This window comes from Mugil cephalus, chromosome 19 (assembly GCF_022458985.1).
Source record: "Mugil cephalus isolate CIBA_MC_2020 chromosome 19, CIBA_Mcephalus_1.1, whole genome shotgun sequence".
NCBI lineage: Eukaryota > Metazoa > Chordata > Actinopteri > Mugiliformes > Mugilidae > Mugil > Mugil cephalus.
Window position 1 is genome coordinate 10382624 of NC_061788.1, and position 23830 is coordinate 10406453.

The window sequence follows — 23830 nt, forward strand, 5'->3', positions numbered from 1 at the left end:
TGTGAGTGCAACTGGTTGTTTATCCTGGTGTCAATGGTGCAATAGACTGACCCAATGACAGCTGGGATAGGCTCCAGCAACCCCGCCACCCTAGAGAGGATAAGCGGTCGCACAAGATCAGATGAGATGAGTTATCACAGAAGGGGAAAATAGCTATAGAGCAACCATTTTTATTTTTTTTATGCCAGGCTGAAAAATGTCAGGAGCAGCAGTTTTTGTCACTTCTGTATCAGCTTTGTTGGCTCTCGTATTTCCGTCCTTCTATTAGTTATGGCAGCTATCACAGCTGGCAACAGGGGAAAAGTTGTGTTCACCCCAGAAAGGTTCATCACAGCCCTAACAGATAGACATACTGTAGGCTAACAATTCTTCATTCCCACATTCGCATCTGTAGATCCCTTAGATCCACAAACTGACCCGGAAAAAAAACATACAGGAAAAAAAAACCTTGAATGCTTTGAACGCGGAATCTTCTCACATTGTGGCGCCCATTTCTGTTTCAGTTTGCCCCTGTTAACATATTTTATTGTCTCTCTTTGGCGAGCAATCAATGCACCACCAACATGAAGTTTAATTAAAACACTTCGGTTGAGGTCCCATAAAGGAACAGCAATCACAAGGAATTCCTCGTTCTCCAACCGGCTCCTACAAGCTGAGGCTGCTTCTTCAACCTCTTAACTCGCCAGCCGGCACTGGCTGTGAGTCACCATCTGATTAAACTGTATATGTTTAGATGATGGGAGAGGAGAGGGAAAACAACCCCAGTTTCCATTAGCCTAACGGGATAGAAGACCGGCTCTGACAAGAAGCCTGCCTGGAGAGAAAGCCCAGCAGAGGAGCTAATCCATTCAGCAGAAGCTAATGGGAGGGGAAGAGGGGTCCATTGTGATTTGAGGGATAGGTTAGTGCTGGCAGGCTGCTCATCACTGGTGATTATAGGAGGTGGAGCAGCGGGAGTGGGCTCGGGGGGAGACTGAGAGGCACGATTCTGATTCACCAGGCTAGTGTAATAGCACGAGGAGTATGAAGAGCTACTGGTGTTTGAAATAAAGAGGAATAGGCTGGATTCAGAGGGAAACTGCGCAGTAAATGGGAGGAAACAGTTGCAGTGAAGGCAGGAATATGAAGAAAATAATTAGATGGGATGCAAATTAAGAGTAAGAGCAGTAGGATTGCTAAGTGCTTCTGTATTGGCGTGGCAATCTGCCACAACGTACAGCAAAGATATAACGACAGAGGAGTGGAGTTTCAAACTAAATGTTCAGCTCAAGTTGACTCATAGCAATACATTTGACACAAGCTACACTTTGCATTGCAAGTGGATATTGCCTTTTTTTTTTACTCCCTGTTTGCGACAAGTCAAAACAGCAAAGTTGTGCAGGACATGTCAATCACAGCGCCATGACACGATCTGACAGCAGTTGGGAGTGCAGTGATCTAGCTGATGCTATAAAAGGAGTCCCTTCAGGTGGAATTTTGACAAGATCGCATAAGCAGCCGTGTTACGTAATAAGCACCGTGTAGCAAAAAAAACGTCGCCTTGATGTCACGACTAGCTACTTAAACGACACTGCTTTCGACATAGTGTCCTCTGGGGTTTTGTTACATTGCGGATTTTTACCGGTACAATGTTTCTGGGGAAAATGAGCCCAAACTTTGGAGTTGGCACAGAGTGTTTCTCGTTACTCTGAGACTTGCGCATTGTGCTTTTTCAGTAGGAGGACAAACACACATGCAGAGAACAAATGAGGACCTTACAGGGGGGAGAAAAAAAAGAGGTAAAGCTGGAATAAACATGCAACATAGCCACTCTACTATGTATACAATCCTTCAACTCTGCTTTTTCTCAAGGTTTACGCGCAGGAAAAGCAATTCAGATTCTACAGGCCTTTTACCAACTCAAGTTCAAAGGGACACTTGAGTGTTATGTTTGTAAAAATCCCCTTTTTCATTGCCACTATCTCCAGAATCTGTGATGATACACAAGTCAGCCTCGGAGATGCATTTCCTTGGCAGTCGAGAGGTTTTGTTTGGAGAGGAATACAAAGATGAGACAGGGAGATAACGACTGAATAATGGCCTGAACGGGGGGGGGGGGGGGGGGGGGGGGTAAAAGGAGAGGGGCGAGGTGGATACTCACAGGCGATGCGGACGTGGGCTTTGCGGCTCTTGGTGGTCCCAGCGGAGCTCCAGGCCACACACTGGCACCAGAAGTCCTCCGGCCCAAACAACTCCTCCACCTGCTGCCGAGTGATCTCTATGCTGGCCTCTCGCACCACCAGGCCTGGGAAGGAGGACAGAGATGAAAAAAATGATTTTAGATAGAAACATCCATTGATATGACATGCACTGAGCTCGCACAATATCTTATTTGTGTCAGTCTGGCCTGATTCTAGAACCAGAGCACTGATCTGTTTGGGTCCGGGCCCTGTGGGGGAGGATTCTCAGCGTCATGGCTAACACAATCCTGTTTGCTAACTCCTCTGATTACTGCTCATCTGGGTGCCAGGACCTAAACAAACAAATCATCCCAAAACAAATGCCTCTACCCACAGCTGCCCCTCTAGAACGGATTATAATGCTACCCCAGTGTGTGTGCATAGCTGTGCATGCCCGTACGCGCTAATGTGCGAGCGCATATAAATTGTGTACATATGTGCATGCATTACGCCGTGGAACAACATCCACTGATGCTTCCCATTCCGCATCATGCTTATTACGCCTCTCAATCCGTCATCTTTTTTTTTTGACACTGAATGTATTGTTGTAGAATCTGGGCCCAAGAACGACCTGAATTTTGAATGGATTCACGTTAGAAAAAAACACCGCCAGTAGTGCCGCAAACATTTCGCTTTTTCTTTTTTCTTTTTTTAAACAAGCCTTCGCCATTCTGTTTACACCATGCCACCTCATTCGCAAGTGCTGCCCTATTAGATTTAGAAATGGGTGATGTGAGACCCACTGGAAAAAAAATGAGGTTTGTGTAATTTTCCTGGAACCTTCATACTCATGTACCTAGTCAGTAATGATGTGAAAGTAGACAAAATCATGCCCACTTGCTACTGAAAGGCCTTTTGTCTGCCTAGGGGAATATTCCTCAAGGCTTTGCGTCTCCATCCTCAGAGTGTGCCACTACCACCATGTTGTTTGTAAACCAAATGCTGACTTGTCATCAGTTTAACAAACCACTAGTTGTCACACCAAGCGGCCGCTAGGCATCCAGTTTGGAGATGAATCGCCCTGTGGAGAGTTTTGTTGTTAACAGGGCGACAGAAACTAGGAGTGGGTTCCATTTGTGGCAATGCTTACTGAGTAGTGTGTCACTGGCATGTGACTCGTTTACGCTGAAAGTGATCTATTCATGTTTATTCGCCGCCGTGAGGTTGGACACAGTTTAGAAAAAGTTTGATAAAGTTTGGTTCAACATGCCCAACCTTCTCCCTCCACTACACATCATCGCCTGCAAATTCTGAAACAATAGTGAGGCTGATGTCTCTTGACGAGACACAAATTAAAAAGGCTGCACGGAGAGCATGGTAATTTAAACAGGGGACCGTTGTGGAATTAATAATTAAAGGACAAAAGTGCAAGTTTTCATGAAACTTGCCCAGAGGTAGGTGTACTGTTTTAACGAACCAACTATATTTAGCCGTCGTTACTGTACTCACGGTTAACCTTGATAGCAGTTAATTTGCCTTTAGTAACCCAATCTTATTAATTATTGTTACAAAATAATGGGAATATAATAACTGATACCACAAAAAAGTTTCTCATTAATGATTATCAAACTTGCCCATTTTGTATTGAAAAGTTTTTTTTTTCTTTTGGCTCCAAAAAATATATATTTTTTTAAAATTAAAAAAGAGAATCACGCTTCTACCAGCACTGTGTGCTTGCACATGTTATCCTTATTTATCTTTTTTTAACTGAGCCTACCATGGAGATGTCATTCATGTGTCATCGTCACCATGAACCGCGTCTTCAAACCGTGTCATACATGACTGACTCATCTGTGTCCCAATGAGAATTCAGTCGTTAACCCTAATCTTTTCCCAAAATGTAATTTATTACAGAGTGATTCACTGCCAACCGAACCAGAAGAGATAAGCTGAGGCTAAAAAAAGGGAATCAAGGTAGTTTAAATTGAAACACAGGCTCCCAGACGGATTCCTAGACGTTGCAGTTACCACGTAACATGTGCCGTAACCTTTAGGTTCCATGTTCCTTCAACAGTATACTGCTAAAAGTCTCTTTAGCTTTGCATGGATTTTGCACTCTTTGACATTTATATTACTGAGGCAAAGGCTTGAGAAAGAATGCGAATGATTGTGATGGCTGCTTATGAATGACAACCAATAATCTTAATGAATCTTCAGTCACAGATTTCTGCATGATATTGTCAATATCAGACAAGTGATTATCTGTCTCCCTATGCTAATATATACAATTATTATCTTTGTAATCCTCCTCTGGATGACCCCACTCAGCTGAAAGCTTTCAGATTTATTCAACAATGCAGGCATTTATATTGTAGGTGTATTATAGGCTGATATTCTCACTGAATGAAAAATGCAAAGGGAAAGCATGGTTAAAAAATGAACATGCCATTTTATTTCAGGTTCAGTGCATTCACACTGCCTCCCCGTTCTGGCACACACACACACACACACACACACCAAGCACAGTGACATCCCACACACCAGCTTAGCCCTCATGTAAAATTTACACAGTGTGCCGACAGGCAGAGGAACAGCCACGTCTGTTCTGTCACCATTTGCTTCGGCATGTATGTGTGCTCTTCCACATGCATGCGTGAGTGCAGGGGGAGTGAGCCTGTGGATCTCTGCACTGTATGCCAATGCGTTTGCCTGGGAGGATTTATTTTTTTTCTTTTTGATAGTTTGAGAATGTCAAGCCTGGATGCGATAGTGAGGGAACATCACATAAAGAGTGGCGGAGGGAAAATCAATATCGGAAACAATAAGAAGATTCAGATGATTCTCAGAAGGTTTAAAATGTGCACAAACATCATTATTTCCTGACAGTGTGGCACAGAGAAAAGGGGGCTCAATGGGGAAGAATTGTCTGTCTGACGCTGTTAGTCCTCTGTACCGTAGGAGAACCTGAAGTGAAGATGACGAGCTATTAGTCTACTTTAGGAGCCATTCATGACTTCATTGCTGCTACTAAACCTGGATTAAACTCTTCCTGATGTACTGCACTTCAACCGTATTAGAAGGATCATGCAGCCAAGAGAGCGGAGCTTTGAAGTGAGCCTGCTGACCTCATCCTGTGACTTCATGGGTTCGCTCAGCTAGCAGCTCCTAGTCCGCTACACGGTGTTACAATGACGACACCAAAACAAAACCGCCCATTCAATTTGCAATCAAAGGGGCAAAGCGAGTGTGAACCACGTCAGGAGCAGTGATAAGGAGCTTCTTCACACCTGTCAGCGGGGCTATTAGCCATAGAAATTATTATACACTACGTCCCATTAATAGCTGACTGAAGCAGGGTTGCTTCATTTGAGATAATTCATTATTAATGTGGTTATTAACGTGAGCTAGCTTAGCTCTTTAGCGCTGGCACTGGCCGGCATCATTGATCGGAGCAGTCAGGCAGAGGAGTCGGCATTGGTCACTGGAGGAGAGCAGGAGGAGGAAGGAGGGGTAAGGGCTCTTATAATCTGGCCAGATGCAGACTACTCCTGTTTGATCTTCTGACTCATATCTCAGGGAAAGTGACAAGCAGTCTCTGGTGTATATTCCACTACCTGCACCTACTTATAATTAATTTGCCACTCATTTGCTCAGATCAATGCTGCTCTTTTGCTCACAAAAGAATATTCGCTGCCCAGAACACTGGGAGGTGAATGCTACAGTGATCAGGTGACAGCAGGGTGATTTTATAAAGGTAAATCATGTGAGGAATCAGTTGTGAAGAAGAGCAGAAATAGCCTTTTTTTTCTTCTTGTCATTACTGTTCAATTCTTACATCCATCAGCGACAACTGGTGCGTGTGTTGTGAATATGTGGTTTCTTTTTGTGTGTATCCTCATCCACACCAAAATCAGGCCCAAATTCACTGTCATGTTCACACACAAAAAAAACGTTCCCACTGAACCTTTTTGAAATATTTAATCTGCTGATTTATTGTGTTAACTGATGGCTGTTCAAAGGGAAATCACACGTAATCAAAAGGCCTGTTATTTTCTACATGTAATCACCTGTTCTGCAGAAAATTATTAGGTCCAATCACACCGCTTGCTCATGTGCTAATCAGTTTTGTGTACTGCATGTGTTCCGTTTCAAAATCTTGCCTGTCACGTAAGCTCCGCGTGGCTCGCCGCATGATGCATCCGCTGGATTTAAAAGCCTTTTGACCTGCATGAGGTCCCTTGAACAACCATAAGGGAGAGCTGCAGGTGAGTTAATCCATGCTGGTTGGAACATTATGCAGTGAATCAAGTCCTGTGATGCTGATTGCGCCTCAACTGCTTGATGAAGCACACATAGCGCGAATATCTCATATGTTTATATTGTTATTATTTAAGATCTCTTAAAAGGTATTCACAAGACTTGATGCGGACAGACCGTAGACTGTATAAATACTTTAATGGAAGGCGGAGCCGTTTCCTCAGAAGTGAAGCCAAAGCAAGTAGAGCTCCCCCTGGTGACTGTCTCATAAGCTCCACATCCACCATGTTAGAGGATGGGACTTTGGCCAAACTAAAACCAAGGATGGTTTCTGTCATTTCAGGTAGTTAATATAATGTCAATGCATGTTCAGGTGGCGATGTTTTGTATAAGTTTTGTTTAAGTTAGTTATTTGACGCAGTAGAAACAGGACATGACATAATGGCAAGTTTAATATAGAACACATATTGTAGGTAACGGGACCCTACTTGATCTCTCCATCAGTTTGGGGGTCCTTGGTCTGAAAAATGTTGAAGACACTGAATTATATGAAAACAAGGAAATGTGGCCAGTCATCGATATGTGTGGCTCCACTCTCACACCATGATGCACAGACTCTGGCTGCAAAATTGCAAGATGGTGCCGCCCATATCCCTATGAAAAAAGCGCCAGTTTGGACGATGCAAGGAAGTGGGCACACGTCGTCCATAATTATGGCTAATCAAATGTCTGGTTGAAGACTGAAGGATTAGATACGACTTCAGTACTTAATGAATACTTCTTTTTTTTGTCCTCAGTGTCTTAGATTCTGTCGTATTTTTCTACAAGATTATAAAGTCTCACCAACATGATGACAAGATACAGAGAGAAGACAAGAAAAAAAAAGGGAAAACCAGATTGAGTGGGAGAGGGAGCGATCCAATTTCTTCTTGCTACCCCTATCAGTGCTATTGGCCAAGCTGGCCATCTTCTATCTGTGTTCCTTTACTGTTAATCTGGGGAAATCAGAGAGCAATGGAGTGGGTTGAGAGAGGCTACCCACATCCACTGGGCTCTACCGGTGTTGTGGGTGTGTTTGTGCGGGGTGCAAGAACCTAACTGAATGAATATCTGTGCAGTAAATAGCCCGTGGATATGGCCACGTAGAATGAGCTGGTGTCCGATGTGTGGGCTGTTTTCCATGTAGACGCTTTTAGCACAGAACCTTCTGACACAAAGGCCGTGAGGCACTGTTACCATTGCCCTCTTCTTTGGCATGATCATAACTATGAAACACATGTTCAGATCTGTGTATTCTTCCTGAGGTACAATAGGTTAATATGAAAGGATTTCAGGTTGGAATTTGTTTTCTTCCAGATGCTGGTTTTATTCTTGTGCCTGCTGCACGATTCGTTTTTTCAATCTGTGTTTCTGCCTTTGTGTTTTGTACCAGCGCTGCAACATGTCCTTTGTATATGTGCTGCTTGTCACCTTTGATGCTAAATTTGTTTGTATAGGTGAGTGAAACAGCACTTGAGAGGCATTTAGAATAAAGTACCCGAGATAAAACGCGCTTTTTGATCCTGGAAAGGTATGAATGGTGTGCGCGCTTACAAGCCTAAACTGTTGCATTTACGTAAAGGAACCGCAGTCAGCGTGTCTCCGTGTGAGCCTGCAGACATGTGTGTGGCAAAACAGTGGAATGAAAAGGGTAAAAGCGATGTGATTGGTGCCTGTGGGTGACAGAAAGAACTCAATTTCCAATACAGCAGCTGAATGCAGCCAATCAGTGCCGGGCTGTTGTGTGTAATGGCTCTGGTGCCTTCGGGGGCTGAATTCTGTAGAAAACAACCCTGCCGGAGCTTCACTAGCCTCACTTCCTCTAGGCGCCCACAAACATGTGCATAAACACACACCTACACACTCAAAGGCGCTCACACCAAAGAGACGGTTGGGGCCACATGAAAGGAAAGATGTTCTCATTGAAACCCTGCTAGTCGAGATTTCTTTTCTACAGATGAGGCAATTCCACCAGCTGATCAAATAAACTCTCCTTTTAATAGTCAAAGAAGAATGGGGTGAGTAACCTTGAATGTACGTATTCTTTGCTGCCCTACAGGAAACGCTTTCCCAATTTAGGAAACATTGCACGACACGTTTGGTTTCGGTTGAACATGCATCACATTGCATGCCTCATGTTACAGTACATATTTCAGTATTTTCCCAGTAAAGTGAGAATTTTGACAAACTGACATATAAACCAATATATATTTTCCTCTTTACTGACCGGAGTTCTCGTCAACCCTCTCCTCCACGGTGTGCTCCTTCTGGTGAACCCACTCGCTGTTGCACTTGAAGTAGATCTGAGTGGCGGGCGTGGCCTTGCAGTACAGGTTGACCGGCTTGTTTTTGACAATGTAGGCCTCCTCTGGTTCCATCAAAAACGTGGGCAGCGGCTCCGGGGGATCTGAAGGGAAGGTTTCTGGCAGCTCACCCAGACCAATGAAGTCATCCTCAACTGTGAAGAGAAAACCAGGGACAGGATGGAGGGAGGGAGGGAGGTAGGAAGGGAGGAAGAAAGTGGAAGAAAGAGGCAAATTGGCCAAGAAAGAAAGAGAAAGGATGGGTAGGGAGACGGAGATAGAGAGGAAAGCAGACAAGAGACAGTGGGACAGCATTATAACCACGGCAGTTTGCATAGGATTATCCACTCGCAGAGCACACAGTGAAATCCCTATCATTTGATATTTTGGAATGTTTACACAAGTGTATTTTAGAGCGCAGGAAATTCTGGGATTCCTCTCAGGCAATAAGGCTGCATGGATTTACTGAAACTGGCCCTTGCTTGGTCTAACCACAATCAGCTACTGCTGAGAAACGAGAGAGCCAATAACGAGAAGCAGAGTTCAGAGGTTGACTCTGAGGAGCTGAAGTTATAAGCTGATCTAGCCTGTTTTCTCCAGTGCATTCTCTCTTTCTCTTTGTCACACTCACACAGACACACACTAGTTCACATGAACATGCACGCATGCACACACACATGCAGCAGATCTAATGACCTCAGGCTTTTGGCCCAGTTTGTGCCATTCCTCGGATACTTCTGCAGTAGACAGATACGCTTCCCTGTAATTACAACTCCCTTTCATCTCCCTGTCTTAAATCACATACACACAACCGCGTGTGTACGCGTACGCACGCACACACGCAAACATGAACATGGCACAAATACGTGGGCGCCCACGAGCGAGCGCGCCTAACTTTCTAACTCTTTGAAGAAAGGAGGATGAAGCCTATTCGCCACCCCATTTGTCACCTCCAGAACTGTTCTATTCTTACCACCGAACCGGTAGACATCAATTATTCAAAAGTGTGAAAGAAAGAAGGCAGAGTAATAGAGACAGCGATACAGTGGGAAACAGAAGGTGAGCGAGACAGAGAGAGAGAGAGAGAGACGGTGAAAGTGTCTCAGCCAGACAGACAGACAGACAGACTGTAGATTGAGATGCTGGAAGAGAGTCGGGCAGACGGACAGAAACATAACGCAGGAGGACAGAAACAGGAAGGCGGGTCGTAACAAAAGAGTTTATCAGCACATCAGTAATTCCTTCATGTCCTTCTATCTATCTGCTGCTCTGTCCTACGTACACATGGTGGAGCCTTGTTGTCTGACAGGGGTTGCCTCCCGGGCGCTTTGCGAGCACTAAATAATGTCTCGGCCGAGCAGATATCTCCTCATGATGTCTCTCTAATGTTATCTCTCCCTTCATACCTGCCGCAGATTGAAGCCGATTGCTAGGAAATGAAAGGGCAGGAGGAGCCAATCAGAGAGTGACCAAAGACGTCCTCACTGAGGTGCAGGAGGGGTACGTCTGCGTACTGTTATGATTGCTGTAAATGCTTTTGTGGTATGTTTGTGATGTGTGCGCGAGTGCTTTTCATCAGAAAAAAAGTTTGCTTTTTGTTGGTTCTTAATGTGCTTCTAATTGGTTTGTGTGGGTGTATTTAAGACCTGAGACAACTTTTATCTTTTGCTTTCTAACCCTTTATGTGTGGCGGAGCGACGCGACACAGAGTTGTTTGGAGGAATTTGTTGGTAAAAACGACGTCGGGGCCGCTGCAAGTGGACAGGCACCCCGAGCTGGAAGGGGGCCCCAAGAGATGACTGACATTGGTCCATATCAATGACAGTGATGGAACCCCTACAGACACTGCAATGATTACACATCAGGAGTCTCTCTACTAGTCCCAAGCCAGGCCCACCAAGCACCAGAAAAGTTTATTGCATGCATAAAAAACAGCTAACCATGTTCGAGGGTCTTTAGACATGGAAGACACAGTGGTTGCATTTGCTCAAGCCAAGGCTCATAAGCATCAGATTTTAAAAAGAAAATGCACAAGGCCTAGAGTTTTGTAAGACCAAAGTGTAAAAACTCAAGGGGAGACTCCAAGGTGCCTCTTGCCCGGGGGCCCCCCAGAGTGTCTTGCAACGCCCCTGAACCAAGTTAGTTACACCCTTGAGATGTCACGAAGGTCTTCCAGGCAAAAGCACAACTTCCCCAGTGTTCAGCCACACTTTCAATATTGTCAATAGCGCAAACCATTGTGAGTTACAGCAATTCAGATACCACAAGCTTTAACGGGATCGCCGGCGATCCATTCGGTTTTAAACAAGACACAACTTTCCAACATTGTCCAGCTTTTCCTCCCTTACATCTTCACGTAGGTGACGACTCTATAATGTAGAAGTCTATTTCAGCAGACCTTGGCTTACTCTGTTCTTTTCTGCTCAGTCCACCCACATCCTCAGCCAGGGGACCCTGACCCAGAAACAGGCAAAGAGAGCCAAGGAAACTCATTAAAGATTGTGTTAGCCTTCTTTCACCCTCCATTCCCATTATCTCTCCATCTCTCTCTCTCCCTCCTGGCTCCGTCTCTCTGTCGAACTGTGAGGCAGAGAGATCTGAAACAGCCATGAAAGCGTGGCTCCCTTACACACAGGGAGACGCGTGTCTCATCTGCTCACACACATACACCCGCACAAGCATTAATGTGCACAGAGGCGCACACAAACTCCCTCACAGATATTCGAATTCATCAACTTCCTCAGCGCAAGAAATAATAAATTCAAGTGAATGGAACTAGCCCTCCAGTGAAAAATCAGCCCAGAAATGAAAAAAAAAAAAAAAAAGAAACCACATGACAAAATGAAAGACCCTGACTCTTACCAATCATGCTGCTGCCCCCCAACGCTCAACATCTCAGAGCCTCCCTCCTCTCCTCACTCCCTGGTGAACAGAATACTGAGAGCAACAAGAAGCTCAAAGAGAAACTTTACTTTTTTTTTTCATGACTCCTGCTCCCACTGCCACCATTCATATGCAATGTGAAGACAGCTCATAGTAAAAGAGTTTAGAGGTTTGGCATTGCCATGTTCAAAATGATGCAATCTCTGTGGATGCGAGCAGTTGTGGCGTGTGTGTATATAATCACAAATTTAATACTCAACAAGTGCCGCCATTTCTCCACAGATCAAATTATGAAATACTTATGTCCCTTTTAGGAACATTAATATGGCATGCTACCACTGTTTGATATGCAACACGGATTTTTCCAAGCATTTCTAATTCTGTAGCTTGATTTTAATCAGTTAAATTCTAAATTGCCTCCATATTGGGTGTTTAAAATTTAATGAAATACATCCTCGCAGCGCTTTTATTCAAATTGTATTTTGTTCTGTAATTGGGGTGAGTTTTCCTAATTCGTACTGTAAGTCATATTGCATATTTCAGGAATCAAATTGATATTATCAGATTTTTTTTTTTTTTTTTTTTAACTTCCTCCTCCATTATCTTTAATGTTAAAGATAATGTTGCAGATAAATGAGCTGCAGAATAGGACCTCAAAATAAGATTACTTGAAAGGACAAAATTTGTCATCCTGCATTGTCAATGAATTTTTCTGGTGGACGGCATAATGGTCTGGAAGAGAGAGAGAGAGAGAGAGAGAGAGCGAAAAAAAAGCAATTTAAAGAAGGATCAGAATTAATCAAATTAATCCAGGCTTAGCGAGAGGGAGCGAAGCGAGGTAAGAGAGGGTCTTGGCAATCAGCTCCTCTCTGGCTTGAGTCGACTCCAATAGCCGTGGGAGTGGAGCAATATTAAGAGGATGATTACATTTTGGACATGAGCGAATCAAAGTCTAACCACACTCATAACACTGGCATGGCAACGTATCAGAGCACACACAGTCTATGAGATAAGACATACACCGCGTTCGGAAAGAAAAGAGGCACAGCGTGAGCTAAACTGCAACATATAAAAGCACACCACAACGCACGCCGTAATTGAGCTCAAAAACCACTCAGCAAGACACACAATGACCGGCCCAATTAGCCAAAGTTTCCTTCGCTCCTCATTTCTTCTACAAGTTTGTATTGACAGCCTTTTTTTTTTTGCTTCAACGTCATCCGGGTGACCGTGGTCTCACTGCATCTTTCACACAAAAGAAGCATAATGCCTAGTTTAGATCAATAGTTTCCATTAGAGATAGGCAGGGGCTAGTTGTATGATGAATCATCACGGAGCACTGTTCAAGTGCATCCTGAGACGAGCCATGGAAAAACATCTAAAAACATCATTAGCGTGCAATCAGAATCCAACCATCGCTCATTATCATATCATCAATACCTTATTCACATTGATGACGACTATTGTGCTAAAAGATTGGTCACAACTGATTACAGGGAAGTGAGACAGTGTCAAGGCTGTGATGAGCGCATACTTCCCCCGGGAACATTTTTCTGTATATGAAATACTGTATTCCTACACGGTGCACACGTGTATCCCTGCTTTTCATACTGTATGTCGTATATTGTATGTGAGCACCTGAGATAACAGGTCTTGGACGCCGGGGTCTGACATCACTGTGCAAGATAAGCCGTGTCTACTTTATCTGCGCTCGAGCAGATTTATTGTCCCGAGCGAGGCACTGTATCAGTGGCACCAGTGTTTCCTTTCTATCTGGGCAGAGTCAAGCTTGAGCGAGGACGAACGCTGGCATAAATCGTCCCCTCCTTCACTCCGATTTTATTTCTCCCGTTTGTCCTCTTTGCTGTCCGCTCATCCCCTTCCTCCTCCTTATATTTCTTGTGCTCTGTACATTCACTATGGAGAAAGGGATTGTTAATTGTGGTTAGGTGGACGGCCGGACAACAGGGGAGTTTTACAAGGCAATGTTTTGCTTTGCCACTGCGGGGAAGGACGAGGGGTGGTTTGCATCCGAGTGGTCGAGCAGAATAATAAACCACTCAGCTGTCAAGTCAATTGGAGCGGGATAAATAGACTGCCAATCAGATCTATCTATAAATGTGCTTTAAGCACACCTACCCATTATATTGAGTGAACATAAATCTATGGTAATGACTTTCTCTAGTCAATACTTGTTAGTATTGGGTTAAGTAAAGACCCATACATCCCACTGGCTTAAATCAATATGTATGGCTGTTGTTTTAAAAGCAAGATCCTTTGGAAGCTCCATGGAAATCAGGGAAAATGAGTGCGGGCTTCCTTCCACTCTAATGTCTCTTTCCATCTGAGTGCTTTATATACACTCATGTCTGCACACATTGTCTCCAAGGCCCCGTCTAACGCTTGGCTGAAGCAAGTATTTATTGATTACTATTAGGGGCCAGTGACCTCTCCCTCGCCCCGTCCTATCTGAGCCTCTCCTCTGCTGGGGCGCGGCAGGCACCCTCATATTTCATCTCTAGGGATTCCCACCATCACGCAGCGCCGCCAGGCAGGAGAAGTCAATGAAGACAACCGGACTTTCACTAAAAGTTATGCGGCTGCAACATTAACCTCAATCAGTGCACAGCACATGGTCATTTCATTACAGTTCAACAACACGGCGGCTGCTCAGTTAATGCTCACGGAAGACAGCAAATGAGCTAAATGAATAATTCAATCTGGGCTTTATGGTGAGGACCGATTCACGGGGGGTTATCTTTACCAGAGTAATGTGTGATGTGATTGGAAAAACTAACACACAGACTGATTCGGGGTAATGTGGGAAAAGGGGAGCTGAGAAGAAAGCAGTTGCTGAAGAGTGCGTCTGGAGATAAACATTTAAAACATACCTGCTACCAAATGTGCCTTGATGTGATAAACCATAGCCTACATTTTCCCTTTTTGCCTTTCATTCTTCTCCATCTCTGACCTTGGCCACGAAGGAGGAGAGTCTCGTAAAAAAAACAACAACAACAACACGGAAGTAAAAGCAGTGATTGAGTTGCGCAATCAATTTCTGGGAACCATCCCACTCCTCTTTGCCTCACGCTGCACAGCCAGCCGTGTCCCTCTCATTGGGGGTGTTTACATGTTCTCTCTGATCCTTATCTCTGACCTTCACTCGGGTCTATCTGAGCTGCCTCCCTGGCAGGAGGCAGCTGGTGGTTGCCAGGGTCACGCTAGGCCTTGGTCACTGTCTGTCCAGTCACATCACAGCACCGGCAGAGACAAGGTCAAAGCGTCATAGTAATAAAAGGTCCATCATTTTACACTGTCCAAACACACTGAATGTACATAACAAAGTCTAAATTGGTTTTAATGCAGATTTTATGTGGACGCATATTTAAACAACGTGCCCTTGTACAGAACAGGTCAACTGCCAATAACCCCAATTGGTTTATATGAGGTGCTGTGGTGGATGATGCTATAAGGCAAATACACGACTTTCACCTTGGAAAATCTTCTCTCCGCAGAGTGGACTTATTATTCATTATTTTATTATTATTATTTTCATTTTCAGTCATTGCTCACTTAGATTTAGCCACCAAAACTACTTAGCTGTAAAATGGTTTGGGTCATAGTAAAACTCTGACATGGTTAAACACATTGGATGTGTCATATTTAAGGGGAGTAGCGCACTAAGCATCTAACACACAAGGATTTCACTATTTTTTTCTATTTTTATCAACTCATCTTGTAATAGGAATTGTAAGTAAAAAAATCCAATTTGCATTCCCCTAATTAAAAGAAAACTGCGAGTCGTATGACACAGAGGTGATAAGAAGGTGAGCAGACACCTTCAGTCCATCGCTAATAGAGCATTAGTGCGACGGTGCCACAGATAGTTTGACATGATGATGATGGGGGACAGTGAATGACCTTTGTACAATATTAGGATTAAAAAGAAGGTGGATATCATGTTGTACAATGTGTTGTATTTACTTTATTGAAGATGGTCAATTTACCTTGACCAGAAAGTATCGACAATTCAAAAGTAATTTACTATTTCAGTGGCTACAACATCTATCTATCTATTTTATGAATTTATTCTCCAGTCAGTGTCTCACCTCTGCTACTCGTGCGCCTTACAATCTCACTTTCTATGTTTTCCTGATGCTCCCCTAAGTGATTTTCTGCTCACTCTCCAGCAGTTATGGTTCCTCCGTCGCTCTCATTGGACAGCACGTCCCCATTCTCCCCCTCCCCTCTCCATTTGCTCATGGATGAAAAGTCATTTTCGGTGCCTGATTGGAGAATGATGCTGCTACTTAGAGAGTCAGTCCATCAGTGCTGAGGGAGGAGAGCGCAAGGAGACAGAGAAAAGCTCAGGAGGAGAAGTGGCTCCCCGGGGCGTTGTAGCCGTGATGGGTGAGCTGTCAAACGCCCCATTGTCCAAATTACCCGGCAAGCACCATGTCACCACACAGGACTAATTTACTGCGCGGTGCGGTACAGCACATACATTGCTCTCTGAGCAGAGTCCGCATGAAAGGAAAGGGACGGAGGGAGTGTCCAACCTGATTACATCAAAAGGGGTGCAACAGGGGTGCAAACGCAGCACAATACAAACTCCAATTAACTTCCTGCAGGTTTGGCATTTGCTGTCTTTATGCTTCAAGTCTTCAATGACAGGTGTCAATGGGGATATGTGTCATGCTCCTGTGTTGCCATGCCCACCCGCAAGCCAAACACATGCATTCACTGATGCACAAACACTTAAATACTTTTTTTTTTTTAGAAAAAAAGCAGCCATTGCATACATAAGCCCCTTGCCCGACTTCACTTCCATCATAATGACTGGTCCTTTTAGCCCAAACTGGGATGCCCACTCACTTGTCACATGTCACACCCCTGGGTTCCGAAGAGCCAGACAGGGCCATCACCCTACCCCACACTGACCAGTGGGCCGTGGAGTGGAGCTTGTCAGAGGAGACGCGCCGCACTCTCTGACCCCTCACTGTGCCCAATAGCTTGACGCGATGCCTCTACTTAGGCTAATTGGCCCATAGCAGCGGGCAACCCCTTCTGCCACCAGCGAAAGGCCAAAAGATCAGAAAGCAAAAAAATACAAACAGAAAGATGACAATAGGAGCGGTGCCTCATCTCATTACAGAAACCATGAACGCAGTAGGCTAGATAACTGTTATGGACTGGAGAAGCTCTAAAAATGTGAAAATAAAGAGGTGTTTACAAAAAAAAGTGCCTCAGTTTTATTTTATTTTTATGTTTGACAGGACACTTCAGGTTCAGTTTAACAGATTTTGACACGAAAGCCGAAAACTAATAATGTAGTGTAGTGTCCACATACTTATGAACATGTACGTTCAAATCTATCCATCTACTCTTGCCCTTCAATTTTTGAACACAACATGTTTGGAGTATGATGCTGCCTTTCAAGAGTCACTACACTGCTCCTACTAAATCATCTAAAACCATCATGGCCTAATCCACCATCTTACATTAGTTGGAGTTCTTCAATACGAGGTTCACAGAAAACATATTTACTTCTGTCCTGAATATTATTATTGGTCCAGCATTTTATTAAGACAGAAATGCATTATTTAAGTTAACGATCTGAGTGTGTTTCTCTTGATTCATGAAGCAGTGATGCCAGAAAGGATGCACATACACTGGCTTCACACACCAAAGTAAGTTAAGGGATGACATGAACACATCAGTGTAAATGTATAGCCGATGACAGACGATGATGCATACAGTACATGATAATTTATAACAATAAATGCAACCATCCCACTATCCTTCTTGGTGCATTCTCTATACAAAAAAAAAATGACATTATGCGCAAGAGAATGCACCGCCCACGCACACGCACGCACGCTTCCCACATGCCCACCTCGCACGTCCTCTGTATCCCCGAAGCACTCAAATCCCCAACACTGACAGCACTTTATCTGAAGGACATTACAGACTGGAAGTGTGTCAGAAAGTGTGAGACACGGTCCCAAGAGCACAGTCTATTCTGTCACCGAATCCGGATGCCTGCTTGTTCCCCGGAGAAGCACACACAAACACGCGCGCGTATACGTATGGAGCCTCCACGTCAAGCCCCTAAAACTCATTCTCACAATCACGTCAATCAAATTGCGATAAAAGAAGCCAGGCTTTCTGTTTTTCCCCATCATTCTGAAATGAGGGTCCTGCGGCCATCCACAAAAGTCCTCAAATGTGATGGGAAATGAGAAGATCGGGATTTAGTTTGTGCTGTAACACACCAAAATATGGGCGTATGCCCTAATGCAGGCTTTGGTGGACTAAAGTTGCGCGGGTGTGCGTGCATGGGGGTGAGGGATGTGTTTCTATGTATGCACATGTGTCCATGTGTGATGGCAGAATTAATGTGACAAGGCACATGTAATGCAGAATCATAAATCTTAGCCCGAGGATCACTGGAGGGGGAGCAAGAGGTGATATATTGAAGGACACACACACACACACACACACACACACACACACACACACACACACACACACACACCACTGCCGTTACGATGCTGATAATAAAAACAAGACCCCGGCCGCAGTAGCCAGCTAATAGACATGACTCCATATCTGGCCCAGAGGGTCTGTGACATGCACGCACACACGCACGCGGCCCCTGACACACAAATACCCACAAAACACAAACTCTATCCGCTTTTCCAGTAATTTATTATGCCGCTTTGAGCCCAACAGCTCAAGTGTTAGATATGGGTGTAATGCTGTTACACAAGCTCGCCGTTGTACAACATGCTAATTCTTAACTTACTGTGCAGGGAGCATTAGATGGGACTAAACATGACGGTATTCCTGTTGAAAGGGGTGGAACAGCAATGACACGACGAATGAAGCGTCACTCTAAGTTCTAACAAGGCTCATTTGTGAGAAGCCTGACCAGCTGACCAGCAATCAGACTGTTTCTCAACAGACGGCTCAGTTGTCACTATCATATCTGATGCTCTTTTGTTGGAAATGCGCTACTCAGGCACTTTCGTCGCACCCCCGCAGACTTTATTACAGGTTCTAATCATTTAAAAACCACAATCTACTCACATTTGCGCTCATTTGACGTCCAATTAATAAACATCACACTTTGAAAAACTTGCAGTGGGCTGTGCTGGTTTGGCCGCACACATGTTTTGCACGCCCAAATTAAAACAATAATTAATGCAGCCAGTCGTCGTATCTGCATCTCTCACGGCACTTGGCATTCAGCTCACATTCACATTAGTAGACGTGCATTTCCTTGAGCTCAAGTCCTGGTGACATACTTGTTCTTTCACATAAGCGTATTGCAACACGTATCAGACCTCTACTCTGTTTTGTATACACTGAATTCCCTCAAACAAGAAGGCTGCACATGAACACAGTGGGAACGGCAGCTTGTTTGGCCCCCAAACAACATTTTTTTTTTGTGGTGGGGTTTTTTTCCATGTATTTTCATAGCAATGCTGTCTCTTCTTATATTCTTATTCGAGGGTAGCCAAGATACTTGCTGGGCTTATGCCTAAAATGAAAAAGGGCTTTGTAAGCATTCAAGGAAACTTTCATGAGAGTGTATTCTGCACATAGGCTAAATTATACATGCAAGTGCATGGGCGATTACAGTATGGTGGTAGCTTTGTTGTTTGGGTTATAACAGACTCTACACACCTACCAACTCTGGACTCTGATGGTTCATTTGGCATCCTTTCTAAGATGCAAAGCCTGCTTTTATTTCCTCAAATTGGCGCAGATGGACGGTATTATAGTACCTGTAAATAATACCGTATTTGGCAAATAGACACATATTATATTGGCTTAAAGAAAAGCAATGTAAAAGCTGTTGTCTCAGCCCATTTCCACTCGCTTTCCCTCGTCATATCAGCTTGCTGCGGAATGACAACATGACTGCAATTACACATCAGATGTGGCATCAGATTCGTGTTGTCTGTTACACAGAACACTATATCCAGCTTGGATGATCAATTTGCATCCTTGCTGATGCATCGCACTGATATCACCGCAATCCCCGCCTTCTGCTCCTATGAATGGCTGTGCCGTGTAGATGGTCGCGCAGTTTCAAGAGTGGATATGGATATTGCTAAATGTGCAACTGAATGTGGTGCTCCTTTATGGAAAAACGAACACTGACAAAACAAAGTAGACAAACGAAGTTGCGCCTACACAACTATAAACCGGGGAATTGTCGCTGTGAGCCTGCTCAAACCTGGCATCAGAGCATTAGACTGTGTCTATATCCGTCTGAGAAAGATTGCGGTTCGCATCTGGAAACAAGAGTGCGTCTCAAATATATCTCGAGTGTCTACTTGAGATCAGATTCTGCTGCCCTGTTCACATTTTTTTTTTTTTTTTTTTTTTTTTTGTGGGGAGAGAAAGTGTGTACTGATTTAAACTACCACTACCACAGACATTCTCAAAACCCAAGGAGAGAAGTTGGAAAGGAAATTTCCGAGTCCAAGCAAAAAAAAAAAAAAAAAAAAAAAAAGAGGAACAAAATGGGAGCTGTTTCTTACCACACAAATACAGCAGAGATGTGCAGTTGTCGCAACATTAGAACAAGGATGGAACAATTGTATGCTGAAAATTTAGTTACTTACTTTTGACTGATGCCACAGACACATACGGAAAAGTTTCGAATCAAATGGGTTGAAAGACATAAAATAAATCAAATACAGGTCACAGGGTCACCCCGAAGTCCTTGTGGAAATTATTGTGAAGCATTTGCTCCGGCCTTCAGTTCTCACAAACTGGAGTTACTAGTTTGCCGTGGCTTCCACCACCCTTAAAAACACCAACAGAGAAAATATAGCTTGGAATAGTGTGTAGAGCTAGGACTGGGCGATTTACCAATTCATGCCGAATACTGGTATGTTTTTTCCGTTATCGGTATGAATTTTTAATATGCCGGCATACCACTGTATCTGACACTGACTCTGTTTCAAACCGGACCATTTTCAAAGAAGTGCTTCTACATTACAACACGCGTGGTGGGACTGTGTCACTGCGAGGTGTGGTAAAGATGGAATTGGAAAAAAATGAAGCGGCAGAATGAGAAGACTTGTGCCAAAATTTGTAGGGAGACCAGACGTCCCCAACTTCTGGGGACAGTCCCCGTTTTGGCTAAAGCTGTCCCCGAAAATGTCCACGATTTTGGCTTTTTATGAATGAGGGAAAAAAATGTTGCGCGCAGGCTACACGTATTACAGTAGCCGGTCGCTCTTCTATTGAAATTACAGACATAGCAGTTTAAATGTGTTTAAATATGAATAAATATGTCCTTTTAAATGAAACCGTTATATCAGGTGTGAAGTTTCTTCATTTCATCTCGATGACATTTATTTCTTTTCTTTCTTTTTTCTACAATATTTACCTTCATTATTTTTTTTTTTAATTCAATCTACTGCATAAATTCCTCTCTCAACCAGTAGAAAATGTTGTAACACATTATGCATGAAAAAAAAATACCGTAATACACCGTGATACCGTCACAATTTTGAAAAATACAGTGATATACATTTTTGGTCAGACCACCCAGCCCTATGTAGAGCTTCAGAGAGTGAAAGAGAAGAACCAGAAATAATCCACTACATCTCACACAAAATGTGATTTTGCACGCACACAACATTTCGGCATCGATTTAGTTTCCGAAATCCATACCTGGCATACACAAATGCACAGTCTCACACAGACCTCACACCTGTTAATGGGTGTGTTAAGAGGAAGAGACACTTGGTAGGAAGGAGGGTGGATGGGAGCTGTTTGTTTTGTGTGAGTGCACGGTGGGGGTGGTTGGGTGGGTGGTTGTGTGTGTATGCGTGTGTGTGTGTGCGTGTGTGTGGGGGGGGGTTCCATTAGGCAATCCCACACCCAGCTCCGCTCACCAGGGGACTTCTGTCAGCCTGTGATTTTGCCCTGTACCCCTCCCAGCTCTCTGCTGAAATAGGTCAACCACATATAATGGAGGGGCAACGAGGAGCAAGTATGCACCCCGCCCATCCCGGTCCCTCCTGCATCCCCCCCGCCACCCGTTTACCTTTTGCCGTTCAGCGACGGCAAGCGAGCTATGGCCCCCCACGGACACACAGGGCCGTCTGAAGAGAAAAAGGCAAAGGCAGCCACAACATGCCGACCTCCCAGCCACAACAGCCATTTATACAGTCACGCTTGAGCAGAGCGGATTCCAGCATCTCATATGGAATGTGCTCACTCTCAAGACAAATTTGTACCACTGGCTTAAAAAGCTCATCTCGGCAAAATTAAATGAGAAGGGATGGGCATGGGGGGGAATTGGAAGAATTTAATAATGGACATTGTGTGTATTGTATTGGAACTGTTTGCAATCACGAAATGGTCCATCACTGCCACTCTCCAAGGGAGCGCGAGATGGAGGGGCGGAGGCCTGCGCAAAAACCGGAGAGGCCATCAATTTAATATTCACGCCGAGCCTGTGGAAACACTCGTCCTCCGTGGTTCTGGATGTTCTGGAGTTTTTAGTATCATTATCCAGATCCAGCATGGAGATGTGCAGGTAAGGAGGATCAAACAAAAGAAGCTGCTGAATTGCATCATGTGTTGGATGATGCTTTTATAATCTCTTACAACTTGTATTTTTCTACAAGTGGAATTCTAACCTTTTAACCAACAAGAAGCATCTGATATCGCTGTTATTGATTGGGTAAGTCAGGTATGCCGCCGCCTCCAGTATTAACATCATGTCAAAGGCTATTAGGCTGAAATATGTATGCACATGAATGCATTTAGCACAAAAAAACCCCTCCAACAACATACTCCTTTTCTTCTACTTATCTTACTTTCTACTCTTTGCATCCCCCCCTGCACTCATGTTGTCTTTCCTCTGCAGTCTCCACTGGCTGTGACCTTTTCTCCAGTGGAACAGGATACTGCCCATCTCCATCTCCCTCATGCATTAATGATCTGTGGTAAGCTGAGGGCATCAGTCTGACTCCCAGCCTGTCCGCTGCACGCCCAACTTCCAAGGACGGAGCTCAGCCAGAGCCGAGCTCAGCCACATTCCCTGTCACCCACAGGGATATGCAGATAAATAGCCAGCGATAGCGATAGCGCCACAGTCTAAAAAGTGGAGACTGCCTCTTCTCATCTCCACAGCATACATCTCTTTGACACTCCCCAATGGCAGGTATCTGAAATACTAAAGCTGAGAGATGACAGTGGGTTACAGATTTAAAGAAACAGCCAATTATCTCGGCTTCCTGGTAAACCTTACTGCAAATACAAGCAGCAGAAATTAGATTCCCCCAAGGATGTAGGCTTGGATAGGATGCGTTTCTACCAATATCCAGCAACTAATGAATTGTCTCCAACATTCATTTTGATAAAAAAAAAAAAAGCATAAACAGTTTATTAACGTGTGAGAAGCCACACTACTCATATCTACAGATAATTAGTCAGGTGTTGACAACATGTTTGAGTATCATACATATCTGCAGCTTCATGCAGGATCCACTTGAACATTTCCAAACAGGGAGAGCTGCACAGATTCACGCTCGTGCACATGGTTGCACCGTAACCCTTTTATTTGTCAGCGTTTAACATATGCTATGATAATGACTGCAAGTCTCGTCCCCTGCATCTCTCTGCAGCTTTTTTTTTTTTTTTTTAAAAGATCCCCAAAGTGCTTTTTTGGCAGAAGCTCAGTCTTGTCAAGTACAGGCAGGTCTACATAAACTCAGATAAAGTGATTATGTAAATCATGATGTAGTCCATTTAACTGGCTGTACATTTGGAAATGCTACCAGTGATTAATTCTCAAGTTCGTCCTAATGTAATTTTATTGGTCGCAAATGCCCTCCATACTCAGGACCTGCCACTGGCTTGTGGAGGCAAAGCAACAGTTATTTTTTTTTATTATTATTGGCACAACCTAAAGCTTTTGTGCACAACAATCTTACATGGTTGCCTCATTGTTGTTGTCAACATGTTAAACCTCAGGTTCCCGAATACGAGTCCCGAACTTCAGACTCCTACACTCAGGTTAAAGCGCATTTAAAAGTGTCGCCTTAAACCGAAGATCCTCATGTTATCCCTCTGCACTGACATTCGCTTATTGTATCGTCCACCTGCACTTCTTCCAAATTGCCTGTGCTAAAGGCAATTGCACTTTAGCGT

The 23830-nt window shown here is 44.0% G+C and overlaps 1 protein-coding gene across 3 annotated transcripts in view; it reads right to left on the bottom strand.

Annotated features, from left to right (window-relative positions):
- The window catches only part of unc5cb (unc-5 netrin receptor Cb), a 105812-nt gene that overhangs the window by 40577 nt on the left and 41405 nt on the right, over positions 1-23830 (bottom strand). For all 3 annotated transcript variants that reach the window (XM_047569630.1, XM_047569629.1, XM_047569628.1), the window contains exons 2-3: positions 8683-8913; positions 2141-2284 (exon numbers count right to left, since the gene is read on the bottom strand). In XM_047569630.1, the coding sequence (XP_047425586.1) occupies positions 2141-2284; positions 8683-8913 (375 nt within the window). The remainder of the gene's footprint in view (positions 1-2140; positions 2285-8682; positions 8914-23830) is intronic.